The 23,709-nt window shown below is 39.8% G+C and overlaps 1 protein-coding gene across 2 annotated transcripts; it reads left to right on the top strand.

The window, feature by feature from the left end:
* Nucleotides 1-4,925: 4,925 nt before the first annotated feature.
* On the top strand, nt 4,926-19,933 carry LOC308431479 (inactive Rho GTPase-activating protein 11B; the record flags this gene model as incomplete). 2 transcript variants are annotated; one of them, XM_080930968.1, is made up of 12 exons in its annotated part: nt 4,926-5,054; nt 8,355-8,425; nt 10,065-10,161; nt 10,458-10,711; nt 11,337-11,500; nt 11,665-11,808; nt 12,707-12,781; nt 13,610-13,777; nt 15,131-15,257; nt 15,718-15,823; nt 17,975-18,113; nt 18,426-19,933. In XM_080930968.1, the coding sequence occupies 12 exons, from the start codon at nt 4,926-4,928 to the stop codon at nt 19,931-19,933; spliced, it is 2,982 nt and encodes a 993-aa protein (XP_080787094.1). The 2 variants fall into 2 exon arrangements, with proteins under 2 accessions (XP_080787094.1, XP_080787095.1); XM_080930969.1 differs by lacking the exons at nt 12,707-12,781; nt 13,610-13,777; nt 15,131-15,257; ... (1 more) ...; nt 17,975-18,113; nt 18,426-19,933 and having other exon boundaries at nt 11,337-11,457; nt 11,677-11,709.
* Between the last annotated feature and the right edge of the window lie 3,776 nt (nt 19,934-23,709).

Below are 23,709 nucleotides of genomic sequence, written 5' to 3'. Positions count from 1 at the left end.
ATGAGGGCTATTTTCATTCAGACCACCACAAAGCAAAAAAGTCACATGGTCAGGTCTATCCCAGCTGTCCTCTTCCCCTTTCACGGGGCCAGTTTCTGTCCTTGTTTTATTTCTGTTGCTGTGATAGAATACCCTGACAGAAAGCAAATTTAGGAGGAGAGAAGTTTATTTCGATGCCAGGCTCTAACCCATCACTGCAGGGAAGTCAAGACTAGAACTTCAAACAGCTAATAACATCACATCATAGTCAATAGCAGAGAGAAATGAACATCTACATGTTCACTTCTTGCTTGCTTGTACTCAACTTTATTTCTACACTCATAAAATTCATGACTCCCTGCCTAGAGAATTATGCCGCCCACAGTGGGCTGGGTTTCCCCCATCAATTAATTTAATTGTCCCACTGACATGATCAAGCCCATGTAAATCATTCTTCATTGAGACCCTTACCCAAGTGATTCTAGGTTGTATCAAGTTGTTAGGATAACTGTGACAAACTGAACCATCACTTATATGTGAGCAATTCTGTGTTGTTACTCCTGTTGAGTCGTAGTTTATTCTGTCATTGCTATTCTGTTTTCTATGTGAACATCTGAGGAGAAAACAAATATGCATCTATGTAAACATAAGTAATTACCTTTACTTTCATTATAAGAAGAGTTAAAATTTTAAAGAGTTCAGCTTTAAAGGTGGAGGTCAACATAAATAGAAAACATTTTCTTTTATTATTCTAGAGCTGATCTGAGAGTCTTAAAAGAAATTCTGAACCACCTGAGACAAGAAAAAAAATGTGATCTTGAAAAAGATATACACAACATAAGTTACGTTTTAGAGTTATAATTGAAACAAGGAGACAGGGAATAGATCCCATTTCTCTTTAATGCAGTTTCTTATTAAAAATTTATATCTTTCTCCAGGAGTTTGTCTTTAACACTGTTTCCACTCGGCCACTTCACCTTCACTTTTGAAAAATTAATTTATTCCTTGAAAATTTCATATATGTGTATAATACATTCTGGTCACATTTATTTCCCTATCTTTTTCTTATATAAATTTTTAATATTTTGAGAATATTATATGTAAATACTATTTTTACATCATAATCTGGCCTCCTCCCTCATTCTGCTCCAACTTGTCCCATGTCCCCCTATTCCCTCTTAACTTCATGACCTCTTTTCTTTCATTTTCTATTGTTATATATATGTATATATGTAATAATATAACAATAGATATGTAACAATATATATGTAACTATACACACACATATACGCTTACACATTTTGTTAGTCACTGTTCTATGGCTGTGAAGAGATAACATGACTAAGACAACTATTATAAGAGAGAGAATTTAACTGGAGCTTGCTCGCAGTTTCAGAGGTTTAGTCCATTATCATCCTCATCCATAAACAGAGAAAGAGAGAAAGAAACTTTGGGTTTGGTATAAGCTTTTGTAGCCTCAAAATTTACTCCTAGTGATACACTTCCTCCAACAAGGCCACATCTCCAAAACCTTCTAATCCTTTCAAATAGTGCCACTCCCTTGTTCCTAAGCATTCAAATATATGAGTCTATGGGCTCTATTCTTATTCAAACCACAACATCCCACTACCTGTCCCATAGGCTTGTATTTTTATCATAATGCAAAAATACATTCAGTTCAACTTCAAAAGTCCCCATAGTCTATCGGTCTCAACATTCTTTAAAAATTCAAAGTTCACAATCTCCCAAGACTCAAGGTAATTGGTTAACTGTAACCTTCTATAAAATCAAAATTGAAAAAAGCCGATTACAAACATCAAACATTTAATGGCACAGAATATACATTAGTATTCAAAAAAAAAAAAAAAAAAAAAAAAGAAGAAGAAAAAGAAGAAGAAAGAAAAAGGAAAAGGGGCAGAGTGAGGAAATACTAAACCAAACTTAGCAGGGCAACTCCAAATACTACTCTATACCTGATGTCAAAGCACTTTTCAGATCTTCAGCTCCTTTCAGTTTTGTTGACTGACTGCAATGCACTTCTTTCTCTCTCTTGGGCTGGTTCCATACCTGCTTGGCAGCTCTCCTTGACAGGTATCCCTCAACTCTGACATATCCAATATCTTGGGGTTTCCAACATAACTCAGATTTTACATTGACAGCATCACACAACAACCTCTCTAGGAACCCATGCAGAAATATCCTTGACATGTCTGCCCTTAGTGGCCTTTGTTATTTATCCCATAGCCCCTGTCTTATACCCTTAATTCTAAAGCCAGAACGATATGCTTAAAGTTCACAAGCTCTGCTGCTGATGGGGTTGGAACTTGAACCCCTCTGTCAATTACACTTGCATATGATTTTTGTTTAATTCCTTTTCACAAGTTGCAAGCTTACTTGGGTGAGGTCCTTCCCCAAAGTCACCACTCCCTTTACTCTATTCAGCGTCAGGCTTTCTTTAAACTTTTTATCGCCCAGAGCTCTACTTCACCAACGGTACATTTTGTATTTCTCCCAGTCCGGCTGTTTCTTATACATCTGCATAAGCGTGACCAATAACAAACACACAATACAGTCAGTACTAGGCTGTCTTTAAGTCTTCTCATTGACTGGTACTAATCCAAACTCTTTCCTTGAGTAGTTTGTTTTTGTTTTTGTTTTTTAAATAAGAGTAGAATTTATCAACATCCTTCTACAAAATGTTCACTTCCTGTCAGCTAAATTACTTGCTCTGTCTCTTGATCCAGGGTTGACTCTATTTAGCTCTTGGATTAAAGGTGTGTTCTAGGGCTCAGCCACACCACAAGGTTTCTCTACTTCACAGTCTAGGGTTTCACTATGTGTTCAAACAACCTAAAACAACTTTGCCCCTGTGAAATCTCTTGGGCTGGGCCATCATCATCTACATTGCTCTCTGCACCATTGTTTTCCATGCACCTAATAGGTAGACCTAGAAAGATCCACTTCAAATACTCAACCACCTTTCTAGTCCAAAGTCTCAACATCTTCCATATTCCTATACATGTCCAGGCCTGTCACAGTAATACCCTACTCTCTACTACCAACTTCTGTTTCCAGTAGTTACTATCACTGGGATGAAACACCGTGACCAAAAGCAACATAATGAAAAAAGAGATATGTAGCCTTAAGGAATCTGAAAGCAAGAACTGATGCAGAGGCCATGGAGAAGTTACCCATTATAACTTTCTCAGCCTGATTTCTCACAAAACCAAGAGCCGGCCATGGATGGCACCATTCACAATAGGATGGGTCTTCCCCATCAATCACATAGAAAGAAAATGCCCTACAGCTGGAACCTGTGGCATTTTCTCACTTGAGGTTCCATGCCTTCAGATAATTCTAGTTTGTGTCAAGGTGACATAAATACTACCCAGCATGTACATATGTGGATGTAAATGGAAAACATTACTTAATATTCAAAAGCTGATCTAAGCATCTTAAAAGGAATGCTTAGCATCTGAGAACCCGAAAAATGTGACATAAGTTATTTTTAAAGTTATGACTGAATGCATACACAGACACACAGGGAGGGAGGGAGGTGTTACTGGTGTTTTAACCCGCACAAGCTGAGAGGGTGATGGCGTCTTGCATGTAAATCAAACAGCTAAGGTTTCAGTAATGGCAATGGGTAACAGGCCTTCTGGTCCTTTACCCAAGTCCTACAGAAGGAAACAATCGCTGAGCCGCCTCCCACAGACTCCGTCCATATTCCTCCACTACTCTCTTGACAAGTCATCTTTGTTGTGCTTAACAACCTATGTAAGAAAATTTAATACTAAAACCAGTCTCCCAAAGAAGGACTAATGGCCACGATTCCAACTCCCGCCTTGGGCCCAGGTCTCAAAAACAAACAAAACAAACAATAAAAACAAAACACACGGCGTTTGTGATTCATAACTAAACTTGACTCCTCCCGCCTCCCGTAGAATTGGCTTCTCTATGACAGGACCTTTCGCTTCAGCTAAGAAGTGAAAAGGGCGGAGTTAAGGCGGAAGTTATGAGCTGTCTATTCGGATTCCCGAAGTATACTGTCTGAAGAGCAAAGCAAATATACTTAAACACGCTTTAGACACTTTTCTCCCCAAAGAAATCGGCTAGTAGAAAGAGGAACTCACCCTCTTCACATTTCTTAAGCCTGCTCACCACGCGCGGTGCTCGTTGCGCTCTCTGCTTTGCCGGAACCATTCAGTCAGGCAGCTCCTGGCCACCCCAATGGGGTCCTCATTTTGAAAACAGGAGCGGACCAATCAGAGGCGGAGCGCTGTTTGGCGCTGGCATTTGAGTCTGGCTGAGGCTGCTCAGGTGCGGTCGCCTCGGGTCTGATGCGTACCGAGAAGGTGGGGCGCTGGGATGAGCCCAGCCACTAAGCTTTAGCAGGCCGGGGCCACAGGCAAGGCTGATGGGCTAGGGGAAAGGCAGCGTGTGAGACGGGGTGACGGCGGGGACCAGCCCGGGCGGGGACCGGGACTGGAAGATCCCTGAGCAGCCGGCTGGCCCGGCTGGAGGGAGGAGCTTAATAAGGTCGCGGTTCCATCTCTGGAGTTCTGAGCGGGGAAGGCCACCCTACGTGAAGAGGATAAGTGGAAGTGTCCGGAAGCGAGAAACTAGCGGCAGGCGTTAGTCTAGGGAAACGGGGGAGTCAGAGGAAAAAGGGAAGTTTGTGGAAGTAACTGACAGGGCCTAGTGACCCGGAAGGAAGGCTGGTGGGAGTGAAACAAGAGTGAAGTGTGGCGGGAGAGAAGAAGGTCTGTGTAAGTGGATCGAGGGAAAGTGGAGGAAGTGGCCGGGGCCAGAAGAGTGCCAGAGGTGGCCGGAAGGCAGCGGAGCAGAGCTCAAGCTTGAGCGTGTTTGGAAGTTGGAAGAGTTGGTTGGTGGCAAAGAAAGTCAGGACCCGGAGTCGTCCTCGGAGAGTGGGCGACGTGTTCGGGATGTGGGATCAGAGACTGGTCAGATTGGCCTTGCTGCAGCAGCTTCGGGCTGTCTATGGCATTAAGGTCAAGGGTGGCCGCAGTCAGTGTGATCGCAGGAGACATGAAACGGCAGCTACGGAAACGAGGGTAAGTTAAAACGCGTAGGGACCGGGGCACACCCATTTTATTCTGGATAAGAAAGACACGTGGTTCGAATTCAACCTCGGTGGTGAGGCTCAAAGGTGCCTTATGTTGCGGTGGGGTTTTGTTTTGTTTTACAGTGGTAGGGATAGGATACTGGGCTTCCTACTCAAAAGAGTTTGCTACTGATCTGATAATCTGTTGTGTTTTAAACAAGCAGTATGTGGGGGAGGGAAACATCTGTCAGGCTAGGGTGGGCAGTTCAGTGCACGTCAAACGAATCATTAGATGAGAGTCAGCCCAAGTTTAGAAATAGGCTTCATATGATCCTTCTGTACTCATCAATTTAAGAAAACAGGCCTGCTGCCCAACATTATCAAGCTTTCTGATCTCTTTAGTAGTGTAAACATTACCTACCCAACATCAGTCCTTGATTGAAACAAAGCTGTTTTTTTAAAAACAAGCACGTTGAAAATTCAGAGTTGGTTGAAGTTTTTTGTTTTGTTTTAATGATTCAGCATTGAGTTCTTACTTTTGCTAAAGTTTCAGGATCCTCACCTCCATCCCCTACTTCCCAGTTACTTTTGTGTGTGCACTGACCGACCCATGCCATACCATGTATCTAGGGGTCAGGAGGCAACTTGCATGAATTAGTTCTCTCCTGTTTGTGGGCCCTGGGGATCAAACTCAGGTTGTCAGATTTAGCAGCAAACACTCTGCTCGTCAAACTGTCTCACTGGTCCAATAAGCTGGGTTTTTTTTTTGTTTGTTTGTTTTTTGTTTTTTTTTTTTTTTAATTTAGTGGTAGAAATCAAAAGGTTTGTGTTGAGATTTTATTCTCTATTGAGTAATCAAGACTTTCATTGTGGAAAACTGCATATAAGTCATTTTTAAAGTAAGTGGGTGGTAGCACACCTCTTTAATCCCAGCACTTGGGAAGGCAGAGGCTGGCGACTGAATTCCAGGCCAGCCTGCTCTAGAGAGTGAGTTCCAGGCCAAGGCTACACAGAGAAATCCTGTCTGAAACAAAAAAGGTATGCGAGTAATTTATTATTAGCACTTTGAAGACAAAAAACCGAGAGTTAATTTCATAATTTTGTTGTTTTGAGATGGGGTATTATGTAGCCCAGGCTGACCTTGAACTCCTTAGCTGAAAGCTGGCTGGAGCTGCTGAGCTTCCAACTTCCCCTTCCCTGGTATTGAGATTTTAAAGGTGAGTCACCACACCTACTTGATATGTTTATGTATGCTTAAAAATTACAGTGGTTACTTCTGTTGGTAAAACTGGCTTCCTGCAACCTTAAAAATAGGTATTTGCTCTTTTTCTTTCATTCCTTAACAAACCCTGACACTTACCTTTAGAGACAGGCCTGAGTTTGACTGCTGCTCTGCAGTTAACTATGAATGTGGACTACTTGTTTATTCTCATTAAACTTTCCTTTCTTGTTCTATAGAGTGGTAGTTCCTGGTAAGTTCTGTAGGTAAGCCTGGCACAGTACGTTTCACTTGCCTCCTTTCCAACTATGACAGTTATTCATATCTGAATTAACCGTTGTATGGTATAAGTTCACCTGTAATGCTAGTAACATTCTAATGAGATACAAATTTTCAATAACACAATGATTCAGGCTCAGATGTAAGAGACAGAATGGTTTGATTAAGATTGCACAGCTAATTAGACAAAGCCAGCATTTAAAAACTGTCGGTCTTGCCAGTGGAAACCTAAACTGTTCTTAACTGGGTGGTCTCTTTGCTTGGAATATTTGTCAAAACAAACCAAGAGCTAGAAATGGGGTGGTAAAATTTCATTGCTGGGCTGAATCAGCAGTGCCTAATGGTGTTCTCAAGCAGAAGGACCCAAGTAGCAGTATGAAGAGCAGGTGCTTCTCAACTAAACCAGGAGTTAAGTGCAGTGGCTTAATTGAGTATGCGGACTTTTAAAATTTGTTTGAAAGCCTTCATAATTAGTGACACAGTTTTAAGAAATTCATAGTCAGAACACAGTGGCAAAAAGCACTAAAAACATGACTGTACTTTGGGAATCCTTGGTATAAACTGAATGCATATTTTTTTTAATTGAAAAACTTTATTTTAAACAAAGATAAATGTACAAATTTTTAAGCATTTTTGCATAAAAGTATACGAATACATTTTTTAAGGTTGTAATTAAGTATTTGTGGGTACATATACATACACATATGTATATATGTAACAATAATATAGGAAAAGAGGTTATTAATTTGAGGGGATAGGAGAGAAACTGGGAGGGGCTGTAGGAAGGAAAGGGGGATGTGATACAGTTCTATTTTAATTAAAATATATTCTTTTTTTTTTCTTGAACTTCACACAGTCTGTGAGTTGTTTCTGGGGTAGGCCGAGCTTTCTGGGGTTAGTATCCCATTATCAGTGACTGCATATTATGTCTGTGCTTTTGTGACTGGGTTATCTCACTCAGGATGATATTCTCTAGCATATATTTTTTTAAGATTTATTTAATTTGTTCATTTTATGTATATGAGCACACCATCACTGTCTTCAGACACACCAGAAGAGGGCATTGAATCCCATTACAGATGGTTGCGAGCCACCATGTGGTTGCTGGGAATTGAACTCAGGACATCTGGAAGAGCAGTCAGTGCTCTTAACCTCGGAGACATCTCTAGTCCCTGAATGTATATTCTTAAAAAGTAAATCTCAAGGTAGCTAAATGAAATTGTCTTGAATGTTGCAATCTTGGTCTTGTGTACTTCAGGACATAGCTGCAAAGCACTTTGCTGTACAGTGTGGAAAACTTAAGGTCTCAAAATACCCACATCTGATGCATTTTAACAAGTATTCAGATGTGGCAGGAACTCAGGAGTTACTGCTTGACATTCCAGCTGACTTGGTCTTATGTGAAAATTGGTATTTGTAGGATGACTAGAGAAAAGTACAAATAAGGTCACCGAGGAATTGTGTAGCATAGGGAAGGGTTACTGTTTGGGAAAAATTTGGTCTAAGCACTAATTGTTAATTGTATTAGTTTTCCAGAATGAGGGCAAAGATGGTGCACTTGAGTATTTGAAGGCAGTGTTTTATCTTGGTAGTTTTTTTTTTTTTTTTCTTTCTCAAAACACTAACTAGCATATTGTCTTGGGAGTTACTTGGGAGTAAATGTGCTTCAGTTAATTGTTTTGTATTAGTTGGTTGATAGCTTAAAGCTTATTACTGATAATGATTTTATTCCTAAGATCTTTATTTGCCTAATGTTAAAGATTTTCCTTTATGCCTAACTGAGTTTATTAATAACTGAGTTTGTCATTTTAGGGTAAGATATTTGGAGTTCCCTTTAATTTGTTACCTCATTCAGTTGTTCCAGAATATGGACACATTCCAAGGTGAGCAGACAACACACACATCATACTCTAGCTGGTATAACAAAGTCTTAGATCTGGGAGGAATGGCTGAAACTGGTCATCTCTGGGCAGACTCAGCACAAAACTAGCCATCAGCCATCCTGTTCCTAGGGCTGACATTTAAGCATGTCAAAACAGCTCTATCATTGCTTGTGGCTGGCATCATTTTTTGGTGCCAGCTATTGATTTAAAGTTACCAATGGTTGAAATTAATTCATAGGTAAAATTGAACCTTCACCTCTTAACATGAGAACGATTGGAAGGACAGGGAAGAATTCTATTTTTCCAAAGGAAAAAATTGGAATGAAAGAAAACTTGATGTTTTGGGGGGAAATATAAGACGATGGGTATGCATGCTCTGCCAGGTCACCACTGTGGAGAGACAGTGCATAGAGCAAGCCTTGGGTCAGGCAGGCATGGTGGCTAATATTTGTAATGCCGATGCTTAGAGATTACAGGAGTTGCAGTTCTAAGTCACCGTGGCTACACAGCAAAATGTGAGGACAGTTAGGACTACATGAAACTTTTTCTTCAAAAAAGGTGAACAGAGCTCAAGTCATTCTACACGTAGACATCAAGAAGGGGCACCTAAAAGGAGCTTGAGAACCAGTAGTTTAGGGAGATGGCAGGAAGCCAGAGGAATAGTGAACAGGACACTGGAGCAGGGGATAGATGGATGGATCACCTGTCTGAGTAAAGCAGTATGAGGAGACAGTGAGTTGATGTGGATTGGTGATCTGATTTGGTGAGTCGACAGGCATTGGTATCCTTGGAGGAAGCTGTTAGGAACAGTGAGGGTGAATGTGTCTGAGTTAGGTAAAGAAGGGGATGTGACGAGCAGGGCAAGTCTTGAAGAGAGGCAGAAAAGAATGTAGACTCGATAGGACACTTGTGTCAAACTAACTAACTAACAATGTGAGGTCCTAGTGAATGTGCTGCTTGTTGGCACAGTCATGCCAATGACCCCAGAGCTCTATCTACAACTGGAGAGGAATGGAAAAGCCTTCTCCAGAGTGAGGCTCAGAAATGACAAAGCCTTCTTTGGGGACTAAGGGCAAGTGTTGGCAGTGTATTCAGAAAATGTACGCCATAGCCCTCCACCCCACCAGGAATGAGACTGATATTCTTTAAAGACTGCTCCTTTAGAGATTAGCAATTAGATTAAGAGTGCCTTCTTGATCTAGCTGTATATTGTAACCCTGCCTCTTTTTTTCCTGTATGAAATAACCTGCCTGCTTATTCAGCAGTATGCAATAACCCACCACCTAGTCTATGTAATAAACACATGGAGCTTGGTTTCTTTATCAAGGAGGCTAGTCCACCTGACTTCAGCTATTTGTGTCTGACTTTTCTTCATTCCCTTGCTACCTTTAGTCAGTTCTGTCCCTGGAGCCTTGCTGGATGTGGCACACATTGACACTGTCATGAGTAAAGCTGTAGACCTTAGAGGAAAAGTTAGGAAGGGAGGAGAACAACTAGGTAATGCTTTGTTACAAGGATCGTGAGGATTTTAGGCACGGTAACTGAGAAAACATGATGACTTGCTTGTTTATTTTAGCGGCAGAATGGGGTTATCAAGGTGTATATGCAGATCTTTGAAAGAACATGCTTTCTCTTTCAGCTTTCTTGTTGATGCATGCACATCTTTAAAAGAGCATATTCATACAGAAGGGCTTTTTAGGAAGTCGGGATCTGTTATTCGTCTAAAGGCACTAAAGGTAGGCCCAGTTTTGAACTGTACTCTTTCAGTAGTACCATTTTCTGATTTGATTTTTATAGTTGAAAATATTTTCCTGAAAGAATTTTAAGTTAACTTGTATATACTTTAAACATATACCATACATTTAGATTTGTGCTCTTCATTCTTATAAAATACTATATGAAAAGAAAACTCAGCTTTATTATTTTTAGGCTTCTAGAACTAGTATTTTAAAACCAGAGTTATTAGTTAGATATGACAGCCATTACCATATTTAAGCTTCTAGAAGGCTCAAAATTCTTGTGTTTGTTCTAGAGTAAACTGGATCATGGTGAAGCCTGCCTGTCTTCTGCACTTCCGTGTGATGTTGCAGGCCTGCTTAAGCAGTTCTTCCGGGAACTGCCAGAGCCTGTCCTCCCAGCTGATCTGCATGAAGCACTTTTCAAAGCTCAACAGTTAGGAGCAGACGAGAGGAATAAAGCTACATTGTTGCTGTCATGTCTTATGGCAGATCCTACAGTTGATACATTAAGATACTTCTTTAACTTTCTTAAGAGTGTTTCTCTTAGGTAAGTGGTGATTAAATGAGTTTGTTGCCTAAAGATGTTCTTAGTAGTTAATAAATTTAATTTGGAATGAAAAAATTTAAGATCTTACTTACTACAGGAAATATACCCTTTGTAATTTTTGAAACAGTATACCAGGTGACTTAATATTTTGCCTCAGAGTCTTATTTGATGCATTAATGGCATTGTCTATTGGATAGATTCTGGTTGCTGAGCTTTTAAAAATATGTCTGTGTTTCTTAATTTTCCTCTTATTGCTGTTAGTAAACATGCTTGTTTATGATTGATATATTCTAATGCTTTGCTTTCTATATGTGGTTCTAAAAGATAAATAGACAAATCTGTGTGAAAGAAAAAAGTGTGTACAGATTAGTACAGTCTTTATATGAATTTGAGTGCTGAGGTTGGCACTCGGGCCTTGTGCACATCAGACAGACTCACACTCAAGCCTTACCCTTAGTGCTCCTTCCTCTTTCTCCTCTGTTCCTTCCTTTCTCAGGCCAGGCATGTGGGTGGATAGAGGGCTGTTTTCCTTTTAGGTGACAGGTAAAGTAAATGTACTTAGTGTGTTTTAACTTCTTGGAGTCTGATTTTTTTTTGGTCGTTTAAAAAAGTCTTTTGTCATCAGGGCAAGTGAGAATAAAATGGACAGCAGCAATCTTGCAGTAATATTTGCACCAAATCTCCTTCAGACAAGTGAAAGCCATGAAAAGATGTCTGCCAACACAGAGAAGAAGCTACGTCTGCAGGCAGCAGTGGTGCAAACGCTTATCGAGAATGCATCGGACATTGGTAAGAGGAAGCTGCATTGTCTAGTAGTGGGGTTTGTTTGCCCCTTCCCTGTGAACTATGAAGACAGCTGTTAGAAGGGCAATACTACAATGTACCTGTGCTCTGGGAATGGAAGAGGAAGGAGGAAAGGAATCATTAATTGTCCTATGAACATTTTAATACAGGACGAGTGCCAGATTTTATCCTGGAAAAGATACCAGCCATGCTAGGCATTGATGGACTCTGTGCTGCTCCATCTCTGGAAGGCTTTGAGGGAGACTGTGAAACTCCTGGTGAATGTAAGAGAAAACGAAGACAAAGTGTTGGAGGTAATTAATGCTCTCTTTTAGGGTGGTGCTGAGATCGGCTTTTATCTAAAATGCAAACATCAGCATTAGCTGTGGTATGTGTCTTTTGGATACCTAGTTGGAGAAATAAAGCACAGGCATATTGATTCAAGTAATAATATAATACTAAGTGCTAAATCTTTAATAGAAGGTTCACTGGGCCATAATCACTCTCCAGGCTCACTGATTCAATCTGGATTTTCTTTGCTTGGCCTCAAATGTGTTCACATGCATGGGTACAAAGGGCCATCAGGGACAACCTTGGATGTCAGTCCTGAGGTTTGAGATGGGATCTCTGTTTACTGCTGTGCACTCCAGGCTAGCTGTCTTTTGAGCTTTCAGGAATCTACTATCTGTCTCCTTCCTACTCTCCCAGAAGGAACACTGAGACTCCAGATTCATGCTGCCAGATGCAGCTTTAATGTGGGTTCTTGATGTGAGCGTTGTCTTCACACCTGCAAAGCAAGCACTTTATCCAGAGTGGATCACTTATCCATCTCCATATGAGGGTCATTTCATTTGGAATCTTTTGACTTATTTACTGCTTACTCTTGTTCTCTCTTTGCTACTTTTGTAGGTTCTTTTTATTACTTCTCACTTATTTTCTTAGGGCTACTCTGTCAAAGGACACAAATTGAATGACTTAGAAGTCACAGTTCTAGAAGCCTGTCTATGTCAGCTAGGCTCTGAAATCTGTATGGCAGATAAGATTTCCTTCTTATCTTTATATGGCTTCTATCTAGACCATACAGTTCAACCTATAAAACTTCCTGCAACAAATGTAGATATTTCTTAGACATGGGTCCTCTTTATTATTGGTACCAGGCATGCTATATTGCATTTTGATTGCTTATGTTACTGTATGTGCCTTGCATTTCAGATTTTGTGAATGGAGCCCTAAATAAACTTAAATCTAGCAGAACACCCTCTATTACACCGCAACAAGATAAATCAGGTAGGTGTTTGTTATAAATAAATGTTTAAATGAAAGTGTCTTTAGTGCTCTGTAAAGGACAGTTGTAATTATTTAACTATCAGATAATTGTATGATAAAGTAGTGTTTCCTAAAAACTACTGTACTGTGCATACTGTTATGATCTTATTAGTTGTGTTGAGTTTGAACTCAAAATTGTAAGTAGGGAACAGTGTCTTTTTCTGTTATTTTAAAAATAATTTTGATCATGACTTTCAACTGCTTATAATTTAGAGTATTTGGACATGGCTAAACCTCACTTTATGTCAGAACAAGAAAGTTATACATTCTGTATTCTAATAATGTGTACTGGTCGGCTTGTGAGTAGATAAATATACTTGACCAATCAAAGACAACATGTTTTGTTTCCAGTGAAATATGAATTGGTCAATGCTCACTTATGAGAAGTCAGTAACAGTTAGCTTTATCTTTGAATGTAATTTTCTTCTCTGTATTGATATTTCATCTGTCCATTACTTTGTTTAACTTACATTACTTTTTAAGAGCCTTGCCAAGTTCAGTATGATTGCTTGTGCCTTTAACACTAGTACTTGGGAAAATGAGGCAGAAGAATCTCATGTTCAAGGCCTATCTGGGCTACATAATAGGGAAATCCCACCTCAAGCAAAAAAATGAATCTTGCCTCTTTGTAACTTGGCTATTTTAAATAATTGCAGAATGTTAAATTAGCTAAGTGATAGTGGGCAATAGAAATGTATCTCTCACTTTTGTTGTTAACGTCTAAGTAATAGTGCTTGCAAGAAATGGAAGCTTTTGTGGAGAAGCAAGTCATTTCTGTGTGGTTTTCAGCCCAGGCCTCAGTATCACCATTGATTCTCACACCAAGTGTTAAGCGTAAACTGCCAGGAGAGTCTTCTCATGTCTTCTCCAGTAAGAAAAGGAAGTCCATCAAGCACAACCTGAACTTTGAGCTGTTGCCAAGTCATCTCTTCAGCAGTGATTCTACACCAGTCTCAGGTAGCAAGGAGAGTCTTCATCACTGGGGTGTCAACATTAACACAAGGCCCTGTTCTCAGCAAATAGTTCCTAATGCCACCCATAAGAGCCAAAAGTTACGTTGTGATGGTAGATACCTAAGCTTGTGGGCTTCTGCAGGTGGCACTGGTGCTCAAGTTCTATGTGGTTGGACATGCTGGGTGCTTGTAGGAAGTTTCTCCAAATCCATAATGAGTGTCACTCAAGTAGGTTTCACAAAAGCTCTTAAACTTGGGTCGAGGTCATTGACTTACTGTTTCACACATTTGTCATTTTATTTCAGTGACATTGAAACTCGTGTTAGATGTTTATGTTTATTGAACATGCATTTCTGTGTCCAGAATCTTAGATTTAGTTTATTCTTTTAGCACACACAAAATATGATTGGTTCATGTTAGCTATGAATCTCATTATTTAAGTCTCATATCAAAAGTGAAATGGGTCCCCTATCTGACATTTAATCAAAATCTGAGTCTTTTAGATTTTAATAGTTTGTTTTAAGCACCATTGAATGTTTCATTTTGAGCACAAAAGCTGACTTATGAAACGTTCAATAGTAATTCAGTTGCTATTAATTAATTAATTCATCATTCTTCTATTGGCCCCCTTACTTAATCACTAATCAGTTAAATATTTGTAAGTCTGGAGACAGATTGGTTTTTACATTTGAGTTTTTTTAAGATGACTAAGTCATATTGGATGTGTTACTGACCACTAAATGTTCTTTGGCCCATGCATGAAGAAGTCACTAAGGTCACTATTTTCATGACTGAACAAACCCACAGATACCTTTTTGGACACTTTGTGAATTGTTTTTTTAATCAATGAATTGACTGTTTAAAATATACTGGGTATAATTAGGACATTAGTCTAATTTATATGTAACCTCCATTGTCTATCTGTCCATTTTTCCTATAACAAATTACATGGTTCTATCTGTTCAGTTTAGACAACACTGAATAATGAGGTTGAATGGGTTAGGCATGGCTTTAGATTACTAGATTTTGTTTGTTTGACAAAAGTTATTGGTGAATTATACTTATCTGGTAGATGTTTGGCTAGTAGTTCTATCCTGAAAGCTCACACTCCAATTTGCCAATAGTTTAGTTTTAATTACTGTAAGACTAGGGATAATAAAACCCTTAGTTGGCAACTTTAAATAGAAGATTAAGACTTTCTTTTTGGTCAGTTATTGATAACTTGATACCTGAAACCTCTAATCAGAAATTGTACTACTTGTTGCTGCTTAGGTGGTAGAAATTGGATTTAAATCTGTTTGCTGCACTTTTTATGTTTTGCAAAGAAAGTATGTGTGACATATCACTGTCCTTCCAGTTCACTTAGATACAAGCCCTGAAGTGTCGTCTCAAAGCTCTCTCTCACCAATCGCTATGAGTGGAAACCACTTGAACAGTACAGACCTAAGGCGCAGTAAAAGGATTGCCAGCAGAAAAGTTTACAGGTAATCCGTCCAAGACATGGTATTTTCAGTGGCGGATTAGTGGTATGTGAACTGTCATTCCAACAAAAATTACAGCTTAATCAGATTATTTAAGTTCCTTGGTCTTTGTTCTCACTAATTATAGACCCTTCATATGCCTTCAGAAAGAGGGGGGGAAATACTAAATTGAATCTGCTGTCCTTGATAAAAATCCTGTTCTATGTTGATGGTGTAATTTTAAATTTGTTGGGCTTATAAGTAATCTGTTCTAATGACCCTGGGCTGTTTGTGACCGAGGATGATAAATAGTTGTCATGAGCAGATAATCATTTATATAGAGAATGTTAAAGTCTAAGTAATTTAAAAAAATATATCACTTAGTTATTAACAATATGATTTCTTTGGACTTCATCAAATTTTTATTTTGCAAGAATTTGTGATCGTTATAACACAAACTGACATGTTAAATTGCACTCTCTAGGGTAGAGTCAGGAAAAGCAGGCTGCTTCTCTCCCAAAGTCAGTCGTAAAGAAAAGGTCCGAAGATCTCTCCGTCTGAAGTTTAGTCTGGGGAAGAACAGAGATTCAGTAAGTGTTGTGTTCGATGAGAGAATAACCAGCAGGCACGAAGGGGATGTGCCTTTGGTTGGTGGTTTTAAAAGTGTTAGTTGATCCTGGTGGGAAGGATGTGACAAGCAGAGCCCTTCACAGCATGGCAGCTAAGAAACAGAAAAGGAATGCAGGAAGGGCTGTGGCACGGTCCAGACTTACGCACCTATTCTCTCTGCCAGTTCCCACCTTTACTACCTCCTAGTGATGCCATCAGCCTCTGGATCCTTGCTAGATTACTTTGTTCAGTAGGCCAGAACTCTTCTAATAATCTCTGGAAATGCTGCCACAGATCCCTCCAGAGGTGTGGCTATCTTATGTTCTAGATCCACAATCATGAATGTCATAGTGGCTTATGGCTATTAACCATAGCATAAAACCAATCATAGTAACGTAAGACTGTGTACTTGTACCCTCTCACATTTGCCTTTCTTCCAAAACCTATGTACCACCACTCTATCAACATCTTTTTAATCTCAGAACTCCACTCTTAGACTGCTCTTATCGAGGTAGGAGTCCATTCCTTTAATCTCAGGACGTGGGACACAGAGAAACAACTGTGGCAAGCAAGGAACAGTGTGTGTGTGTGTGTGTGTGTGTGTGTGTGTGTGTGTGTGTGTGTGTGTGTGTGTCCTGAACATTCAAGAAGGGAACAAGCAGAAATCAAGAGCTCTGTGACTTCAGTACCAGTGTGTGTGTGTGTGTGTGTGTGTGTGTGTGTGTGTGTGTGTGTGTGTGTGTGTGTGTGTCCTGAACATTCAAGAAGGGGACAAGCAGGAATCAAGAGCTCTGTGACTTCAGTACCAGCCAAATCTACATAGTGAGTTCTGCTCCAGTCAGGGATATATGTTGAGACCCTGTCTCAAAAAACAGACAAAACAAGATAGCCTTCAATACTCTTAAGCAAGCAGTCAAGAGTTGTCAGCTAAAAGGCCTCACTGTATCCTCCTAGCATTGGCTCAGGACCCCTTATGGCTTTTTTGCTTACTTTCATGTTACTTTTCAAACTTTTTTGTAATGGAATATTCAACATTGTTTGTCTAAATACCACATTAAGTTCTCTGGCCTACAGTGCCCCCTAAACAGGCAAGTGTCTGTCTTTGCTTGCAGGGTTTGGCGTTTGTTTGTATTTGATTTTGGGAGTATTTTGTCTTTTATTGTGCTGAGCATGTGTTTTAATACTGAGCTCTTTATTTCTTTTCATCCCCTTGGATTTTTAAGCAATACAATTACACACACACACACACACACACACACACACACACACACACACACACACACACACCTCGTTACCGTTCCTTGCTGCAGCTATCCCTACAATAAAGCCCTTTAACTGCCATCTCCCAGGCAGACTGCACATTCTTGATTCCTCACTGAGAGTCTCAAGTGCCACTTCTTTTCTTGTAGAGAAGACTTTAACTTTTGATCCTAGGTGTCTCCAAAGTGTCTTCTAGATAACTTGCAGTTAATCTAAGGTGTGCCTGTTTCTACCCTTTCTGCAATACTTGCCACCCAAAAATAGACGTTTAAAAACCAAGTTATGTCATATTGCTTTTCTGTTCTGAGTCCTCCAATGATACTTTTCATTCTGAATGAAACCCCAACGTAACATGAAGTGCTCCACATGATCTGCATGTGAAATTATACTCCCACCATCCCCAGCAATGTTATCTACTGTTTTATTATTGTCGATATCACTTTTGACCTTGTATTATATTGATATAGAATGTACTATTTTCTTTTTATTGTATTATTATTTTTAATGTAATATTTTCTAAATCTCAGGATGTAAATACTATGAGGAAAAGGAATTTTACCACCTCTCCACAGTGCACATACACATACACAGCGTGCACACAGTTTTGTCAACAGGCCCTGGCACAGAGAACCTATGCATTTTATAATACTGAATGGATTTGTTGTACTCTTTTCATTTTACTTTGCAAACTGTTACCTAATGTTTATGCATTTCATCAGCAGGTCAGAATGTTGCATTGGTTACAAAGTTAGCTTTTAGTTATATAAACCTTTTAAAGTTAGTTACTGATTTTAATACTTGATTGGTTTTAATAGTTTTAATTAACTGGATTTACTTTACTCAACCATTTTTAAATTTTCTTTTCTGTACAGAATGGATGTCCTGTCATCAATAGATATGAAAATGTCGGTCGACGACTAGCGAATCAGCAAAATCTAAAGAATAGGATTGAGTCTGTAAAAACAGGCCTGCTTTTTAGCCCAGATATTGATGAAAGATTGCTAAAGAAAGGTACATTTACACAATACTGTTAGAATTTTACCTCAAATTCTGGTATCTGTTTCTTTAAGACAAAATATGCTATTTTGTGTTCTGGAAGTTTAAAGTTCTCATTTGAATGGTGAAAATATATGATTGGCAATGTAGCTTTCTGTCACTTGGAGGATGCTTGTAAATGTCAACATTGGACATTTTTTTTTACCTTAAATTATAGCATCTTTAATGTTTTGGAAATAATGCTCAGTAATTTTATTATATGTTCGGAATATATTTCAAAACTAGGCAAGATGTAAAGTATTAAAAGCACTAACTGCTTTATTTTAGGCTCAGAAAAGATCAGCAAATCTGAGGAACATTTACTAACTCCAGATCAACTAGATGGAACAGGTTACCGGATGTCTTGGACAGAACCTAGTAATTCAAGTTTTCAAGACATGAATGCAAATGGAACTTCTCCAATAACGCAAAATCTTGAGGTGAAGAGCTTTTCTTTGGAGCCCGACATTACTGTTGAAAAATCACCAGTCGTGTCCTGTGAGCTCAGGTCTTCCACCTTCCATAGCCAACCTGACAACAGTGTGCTGGGGAGTTCCCTTAGTGGGGATGAAGGTAACCTGGCCTCCGAGACCTTGCAAAAGATTCAGAAAGCATTTTCTGAATCTGGGAGTGATCTTCATATGGTGATAAATCATGAGCAGTCGTCAGTAACAAATTCAGGGGAAGAAAGTGAATCCAGAGACATGAGTGATGTGAGTGAGTCAAAGAGCTGTGATGGGAGCTATACTGCGGTGGATGAGAACTATGCTTCAGAATTGAATCCCTCGCCGTATCAAAGTCCCGAAATTACCAGAGAAGCCAGTGAGCAATGTTACTCAACTCAGGTGAAGGTGGAATGTGAAGACATGCACTCAGAAACACCCAAAGCTGACCTTCAGCAAGCATTCCCCAGTGAGCAGTTAACCAAGGAACCACAGTCCCCAAGGAACCAACTAAATACTTCGTCCCGGGGGAATGAGAATGTGGTGGAGGAGAACTCAGGGGCATGTGAAGCTCCTGTGGAAGATGATGCTCAGTCTTCTTTAGAGCAGAGCACATGCAGTACGACAGTCCTTTCAAAACCTCGGCCCCACAGACTTGCTAGGCAACGGTCACTGATAGAAAAATGTGACAGTGCAGTTTCTGGGGGTCTGCAAATGAAAGGGCAGGGCAAGGTTTCTGACCACATACAGTGGTTTAATAAACTTTCTCTAAATGAACCGAACAGAGGAAATGTGAAATCACCTCTTAAATTTCAGCGTACTCCTGTCCGTCAGTCTGTCAGAAGAATTAATTCTTTGTTGGAGTATGGCAGGCAGCCTGTGAGGCAGAAGTTGGCAATCCTTGGTGACACAGCTTCTCCTCTCATTAAATCAGTGAGCTGCGACAGTGCTCTTCCCTCTTGTGTACAAAGCACATCAAACAGTCCCTCTGTTCCACATACTAAGTCAGGTCTTGAAGCACAGAAGTCTACGTCTTTAAGTGTTGAGCTAAGTTCTAAATCTTTCACAAAAATGAAGAGACAGCCAGAACCTTTGAATACTTCTCTTGGAACTACTAGACTTTGTAAACAGGAGAACAAATCTGATGGCCAAATTAAGTTTCCTTTGGATGATCTCACTAATCATGATAGATTAAAATTTGTTGTAAATAACAGTGTGGCTTTTGCTCCAGGGATAAAAAACAGAGTTCCTAAGAAACCATTAGATAAAGAAAGGGTCTGGTACAAAGGTTCTCCTAAAAATCCTATTGGAAAGACTCAACTGCTACCAACGAGTAAGCCTGTAGACTTGTAACTGTCAAATGTAGTGTTTATCAGTGTAAATAAAATGAGCAATTGCTGGGTCAGGTTGCAGAATGCTTGTGTGTTAGTGAGTAGCTCAGGGTGCTTGTTCAGTGTGTTCTTTATAAAGTGGTCTCGATGCTTGAGCAATTTGGACTTAGACATAAGACTACTTTGTTTTTCTCTATTACTGAAGTATCTAAACTTTTTTGTGATTTCCTAAAGCAGGGGTTATAGTAACTTTAAAAGGTTGTTGGCTAGATTTATTTATATGAAAAGGACATGAGTTCTGTTCTGCATGTGCCTCTTGTTATTCCTTCATCAGGAACAGTGTTCACTAGGAACTTGTAACATGTAAAGGGAAGGATGATGCCCTACAAGTCTCACATCTTCAATCATTCATGTTTGTTTTCCTGACCCACAACCAAGATGGGAATTGGCCTCAGTGGTATTCGAACACTTACTCTTGTTGGGGGCAGAAGGATTTGGGCATCATCGCCTGTGGTTTCACTTAGATTTTGAATTAAAGAGTAAATAAAGCCAAATAACAACCAAGGTGCTTCATGCATTATGATGTTGAGGTAACTGATGAATCTTAAGCCATACTTCATTTTTAAAGGTAATTTTGATCATAATTTGCCTAATATGACAATGAAATTTTTAGGAGGTATAATTAAACTTGAAATTTTTAATCAAGATTTTTTTCCTTTGAAGATGGTTGATTTTAGAATTTGAATTGTTAAATGTACCCCTGTACATTTTACTTAGATAAATATCTGATAGTGTTGTGTTTAAATGTTATTTATATAGCATAGACATTAAAAATAACTTCTGGGAAACAACTTGTCTCGGTGTTGTGTTTTAGATGCAAAGCATTGCACACACTATTAGTGTGTGTTTGTGTGTGTGTGAAGAACTTCAAGTCCTTGGGCTTACTTTGCAGGGTTCTGCGTGAACACATGTGGAGATAAAAGTTAATGGAGAAGTTTTTCAGATTTTGGAATATTTACATCGGCTTTACTGGTTGAAGTACTTCAAAATTTGAAACATCTTGAGCTAAGCTTTCCTATATAGTAGGAATGCCTCCTATGAATTCAGTGGCTCTTCAGTGCCTGAGAGGGCATGGGCATGGTGCAGGAGATAGAGATGGGATATGGAAATCTCTTCTCGATTTTAGATGAAAAGAATCTACAATCTAAGATTGAGGAATGAGTTGTTTAACTCCAAGATTCCACATCATTTCATATTTTGGAGGTGACAAAGCTTTAAAATGTAGTTTCATTTTTGTATTTATTGTCTTATTTAAGAAATGAAGATTGTTGCTAATTTCATGGGCGAAAAAGATCAGACAGTACATACATTTGTGCTCCCTGAAGTTAAAAGTGTACAGTAACTTCAAGAGTTACTCTCATTTTTAAGTGTAAGACACTAGTATTTGGGTGTTCTCATAATTAAGCAGATTTTAATACACAAAACTGAAGTTGGTAGGTTTCTGGCTCACATTCTACTATCAATAAACTTAATTTAGGGTTTTGAGGTTCAACAAATATAGGATATATATGTGTTAAATATCAGGCCAACTCTTGTTTGGGATTAGCTACACTGCCTGCTTGCATGCCTGGACCCTGGGAGAGAGATACACGCCCCTGCCCCCCCCCCCTTTGCTATGCTAATTGGCCCAGTCCCAAGCCTACTTCCACACCTGGCCTTTCTGTCTCCAGCTGCCTCAGTTTACAAACTTCACCCTAGGGGGTAACTTTCAGCTAGGAAGTCTGCATAGCTCCCCTGTAATTACCTGAGTGTATAATACTGGGACAGGACCACAGTCTGAGTGACTGCACACTGTCCTGAGAGATGGCAGTTCAATATGGAGTAAACTTTCTGGTAACATGAATAATAGACGTGTCTTTTTTTTTCAAGCCCTTAGGCCTTCTCCCCGTTCAGAGTAGCTGTTCGTGGTTCAGGCACCACAAATGGAGGCCCATGTCGGCCCCGCATATATGATTCATGTTTTGTTTTTAAAATACCAAATTTTAGTCAGGTGTACTGGCACATGCCTGTAGTGACAAGTACTCTGGAGTCTGAGGTACAGAGAACCTTTTGAGATGAGCCTTGGTAAGACTCAGGCTTGTATGTGAGCTGTTACCCACAGGCTCATGCTGCATGCTTATTCCTAGCTAGGGGCACTGTTTAGTGGTTGTTGGCCCTTTAGGAGAAAGAGTGTCACACAACAGAACAGGATAAAAGTGTGCTGTTTATCCTGACCCTCCATGGGCTCCCACCATCATATACTGAAATCTTCAAAGGGTTGTGAACCAAAATGAATTTTCCTGCCTTTTGTCAGTACAAAGGCCTTCACACCCTGTCTCATAAATACAATATGAATCATACATTTTTGGTAGGTTTTAGTCAACTACACAGTCAGCAAGCTATTTCCCCAAATTTAAGTTGACTATAACTGAACTATGTTGAACTATTTTCCCAAATTTAAGTTGACTATAACTGAACTTGAGAGTAAACAGTATTAAGTTAGTAAGTATTATGTACCATCATAAGTTTTGAACCTGGATCTAGCAGAGCATCATGTCGACTGAAACAAACAAACAAAAAAGCACCCAGGGAACAAAACACATTAGAGTTCTGGCTTTTCGCAGAAACTTCTGACTGACAAGACTTCTGGCCTTTTCACTGCAGTAAAATGGTAGTGGGTTTGCAATTAAAGAAAAAAAAAAGATCTTTAACCACATCCTAGAACGTACTGTTTACCAGAAGTTTCTTGATGAAGATTGCAGCATTTCTACTGTTACTTTCAGAGCTAGGAATCTCAAGATCCTGGGTCTACTGTTGGCACCACAAAAATGTAATAGATTCCAGGTCTGTTTAGGTAAGTTCTGCATGTCCTGCAAGTGTGGTTTCTCTTGGTGAACTTAGGAAGCAATGCTCAGCCTCTGGGTTGCCTGGGGTATTAAGGGTGCAGTAGAGGGGTCACTCACTAAAACCCCTTAGAACTGGGATTTTTCTTAGTCACCCCTACCACTGGAGTCAGATGGTTTTTGTTTTTCCACCTGTCAATGCAAATGTAGGTCATGAAACAAGTTGGGGAGAGAGGGCTTATGTGAGGGGATGAAAAAGTATTAGAAAAGAGGTATAGGAAAATTCCAGCATGAAACCCGTTTGTATGGTAATTTAAAAATCTAGAAAGTGACAAAATTAAAGATATGCTATCCAGTGATCTTCGTTTAGGCAATCGTTTGATACTGATAAAAGAGGTAAATGATGTTCGTAGTGGTCGGTGGAGAGAGGGAGTACCCTAGAAACAGGAAAAAAAAAAAAAAAAAAAAAAAAAAAAAAAGAGTGCCACGGTTGGAGCTAAGTCAGGCACTGGGCCAGAGACGTCTGCAATGCCTTTCAGGAACTCTGGGAAGGCCTCTTCCACCTGCTGTGGGCGGGGCCTGGGTGGAGCTTGGTTGCGGAGGGGGTGACGCAGGAGCTATCCAGCACGTCAGCTCTCTGTTTTGGCCCAGATTGCAAGAAGCTCGCCCGCGGCCAGGCCACACGGTGAGTTCCGCAGTGCTGCAAATGCTTATTCAGCTGAAAGCGGGAATACTTGGGTTACTTAGGTGGTGGAGGATGCCTTTCAGAAACCCTAGTTGAGGTCAGACAAAGGATGGATGCGGGGAAGGGGTGGTTATAAATGAAGGATGGGGGGGAAAGAGTTCCCAGAGCAGCGATTGGGTAGTTCATCCGTGGGCTAGCCAGTAAAGAAAACATTCTGTATTCAGAGTTCAT

This window comes from Micromys minutus, assembly GCF_963924665.1.
Source record: "Micromys minutus genome assembly, chromosome: 17".
In the NCBI taxonomy this organism is placed as follows: Eukaryota; Metazoa; Chordata; class Mammalia; order Rodentia; family Muridae; genus Micromys; species Micromys minutus.
The sequence above is the reverse complement of the archived record's forward strand: the minus strand, read 5'-3'. Positions and strand labels throughout refer to the sequence as shown.